Source organism: Talpa occidentalis, unplaced genomic scaffold (genome assembly GCF_014898055.3).
Source record: "Talpa occidentalis isolate TD23 unplaced genomic scaffold, MPIMG_talOcc4v2.1 talOcc4.5, whole genome shotgun sequence".
NCBI classification, from domain to species: Eukaryota; Metazoa; Chordata; class Mammalia; order Eulipotyphla; family Talpidae; genus Talpa; species Talpa occidentalis.
The window spans coordinates 95,881,635-95,885,101 of record NW_023604861.1 but is presented as its reverse complement, the minus strand read 5'-3'; the positions used below and the strand labels follow the sequence as shown (position 1 = coordinate 95,885,101).

The window sequence follows — 3,467 nt, the reverse complement described above, 5'->3', positions numbered from 1 at the left end:
ATAAACAAACACTGGGTATAGTCAGAAGAGTGGGAGGGTTGGAGAATTCACCAGAGCCAGAGCGGGTAACAGAACAGGCAGACTGACGAAGAAATACACTGCTGAGGGGAGCAGCAGGCGCGGCAGGAGAGGTCTGTCGCACCATATGAGACCATTGCCGGAGGCCAGGGATCGAACCGGCGCTGCAGAGACTGCGGGCAGCTTCGGAGCCCAGCGCTCAACCGCTATGCCAACAGGGGAGACCCTTGATTAAAAATTTTAAAAATATTAGTCACAAGTATAAGACGGAACATAATCTTACTGAAGAGTAAGCTCAGAAAACAGATCTGAAAACATTCACAAACACACCTCCCCACCCCTCACTCAAACACACACACGTTTTCATAAATTCACCACAGGGCCCTAAAGCAGCAATGGTCTAGCTGTCAACGAGCTGCACTATCCTGCATGTCGCAGTTTGTTCACACATGGAAGATCCTCAGCTCCGCATAGGAGGGTGATGCTTGAATGGACATGTTTAGATGCACTTGGAAACAAAGACACTAAAGATGAAAGAACATTCTCTACGTCACTAGAGCTGGCCACACAGCACACAGAACATGGGACACAGACAGGTGTCCCCAAGTATGGGGGACACGGTTCCTGTCTTTGCAGCCACCTCAGGTACTGGGGCTCCTCGGTCTGTCACACGCAGGCTGGCTCTGTCTCCATCCATATCCCTCCCTGCTGTCCTCTCTGCAACTCACATCAACTACGGGCTCGATCCCAGTGGTCGAGGACTGATTTAGGATTGGTGCTTAAACTCACCCAAGTTCCATTTCCAGGGACATGCTCTTTAATGAAGAAAGAGTCTGTGACTATATTGGGGAAGTGGGCAAGCATCAAAGACACACGATGCTCCTCATCTCATCTAGTTCATAGCTCTGCACCAGCAAACAGATCCAACTCTCCATGTGGAAACCCCTTGCTCCCACACTCTCCTCCACACTTCATGCTATACACTCCTCATTCCCTTAAGGAAGATCAGTCTACACTGCATGAGCTCCAAACTCAGTGCAGTGTCTCCCTTCACCTTCCTCTACACAGTCTCCTTACTCTACCTGGGTCCCAACTCCCTGCTCCAGCACCAAGAGCTGCTGTCTCAACACCTGGAGGATATTTGGTGACTGATGAACATGCAGATGGAGGAACGCAGTAGACTCCAGGGATCACCAGGAGTTGGTCTGGGAGGACCTCAGCTCAGAAGGGAGCACCTGGGGAAGGAGGATGAAGGACGTGAGCGACAGACCAGGGAGACTGGAACCGTGCGCTTGGGTCTGTGTGATGACACAGCGCTGGGGAGGGAGGAGACTGTCAGATATTGGGGAGAACACCCTGAGCTTGGTGCTGAGGCAGACGTGGTGGGACAGGGCCTCAGACAGTGCAGAGACACAAGGCTTAGCTGGAGATGAGGTCAGCAGGGAGGATGCTCAGTATCTGGGCTCTCACAGCTCCTCACAGCCACACTCTGCATTGTCCTCCCACCTCACTGCATCTGGTTGGCAGTGATGATAATTTTCACTCCAGCAATATCAGGGAACCAGAGTGAAAAGGAAACCTCACTAGCCTTAAGAACATACCCTAATGAAAATGAAAACACAATTCACGGAGTGTTACATTTGAAAGGATCTGTATGACATGAAGAATAGGAAGTGATGCTTTTCCTAAATATTGAGATCAAAAGACACTCCACTCACAGGACAGTAACTGATTCTGTCCTGTGTTCTTCAGGCAAAAATGCTTTCTCTGCAGGAAAATGATCAGCCCCTGCAGCTGTGCCCACTGCCCCGCCCCTGCTCATTTGCATGTTTCCAAGCACAGCCCCTCCCTCCACACTATTCATAGTCAGTCCCAGCCCCTGAGGGTCAGTCCAGACAGGACCCAGCATGGACATGAGGGCCCCTGCTCAGCTCCTCAGCCTCCTGCTGCTCTGGCTCCCAGGTGAGGAAGAAAACAACAGATTGATCAGCCTCGGGTGGGCAGAACCCCTGGCCCTCAGGGAAGTCCTCTGATGACAGGATGACAGTGTGGGTGTGTTTTCTGTTTCCATCCCAGGGGTCAAGTGTGCCATCCAGATGACCCAGTCTCCATCCTCCGTGTCTGCATCTCCGGGAGACAGAGTCACCATCTCCTGCCGGGCCAGTCAGGGTATTAGCAGTTATTTAAACTGGTATCAGCAGAATCCAGGGAAAGCTCCTAAGCTCCTCATCTATGGTGCATCCAATTTGCAAACTGGGGTCCCATCCCGCTTCAGTGGCAGTGGATCTGGGACTGATTATTCTCTCACCATCAGCAGCCTGGAGCCTGAAGATGTTGCCACTTACTACTGTCTTCACAGTTACAGTTCTCCTCCCACAGTGACACAAGCCTGAACAAAAACCACCCAGGGAGCAGCTGTGTGAGGCTGGGCAGCCCAGCTGCTTTCCATGCTGCTTCTATCTGCTGAGAGCACATCTCAGATGGAGTCTCACTTCGAAGGACTGAAGGGTCTGGTAGAAGGAGAAGGTGGTTCTTTGTCCCTAACTCTCTTTTCCCTCCTTGCCCAGCAGCACAGAGAAAACAATGTCTCTGTGAATTCAATAAAGACAGAGCTGATGACACCTGAGCTGTCTGCCTGTGACCTGATGAGGTCATAGTGGTAGGGAGCCACTGTAATTTGAGTAAGAAGTTTTTAAAATAAAATACACACATACACACACACACAGATGATTAAGACTCCTAGAAATTGAGCATAATTATTTTCCCATAACACCCTCCTCCCACGCTGACCTCATCTCCCCAGCAGGTGTACAGATGTTCCAGCTAAAGACCCTGAACCCACAGACTAGAAGAGGACCCGCCCCTGCTCAGGGTCCTGCTTAGTGCTCAGGCACTAAGGGTTTGCAGCTGACCAGGGCTCGTGTCCCCAGTGACAGTGCCCACAGAGCAGCTTCACTGTTTCATATTCCTTCGTGCTCCACCTCTTAATCCCCCCATAGCCCTTGACGTCATTACTGTCCCCACTGTGTCCCCTTCCCCTGAATGTCCTTCACATGGATGCACGTTTTTCAGCTTGATTTCTGCCCTTAAAATTAAGTTTCTTCCATGTCCATTTTTGTTCATTCAGGAATCACAAATTAAATCATCAGCAGCACACAGTCACCCCCTAGGATGCCTGACTATAACAGTGACCCCTCCTCACAGCGTCACCTGTCATGATGATGTGACATCAGGGCCTCCCTCAAATATCATGGTGGGGACCATTTAGTGCTGAGCAATGATCCATTGTCTGGATGAGCCACAGTTTATTTGTACATTTACCAGCCCCTGGAGGACACCTGGGCGCTCCCAAATTCTTAATTTATGAGTAAAGTTCCATAAGCACTGAGGTCAGGGTAATGTGGATGTTTAACTCTTTGGGGGAAATACAAAGGAGTCCAGTTGCTGGC

General features: G+C 50.5%; 1 gene segment (V, D, J or C); it reads left to right on the top strand.

Moving 5' to 3' along the window:
• Window positions 1-1,897: 1,897 nt before the first annotated feature.
• LOC119259172 (immunoglobulin kappa variable 1-39-like) lies at window positions 1,898-2,640 on the top strand. The segment is given in 2 exon segments: window positions 1,898-1,980; window positions 2,095-2,640. Coding segments are annotated over 2 exon segments (372 nt in total).
• The last annotated feature ends 827 nt before the right edge of the window (window positions 2,641-3,467 follow it).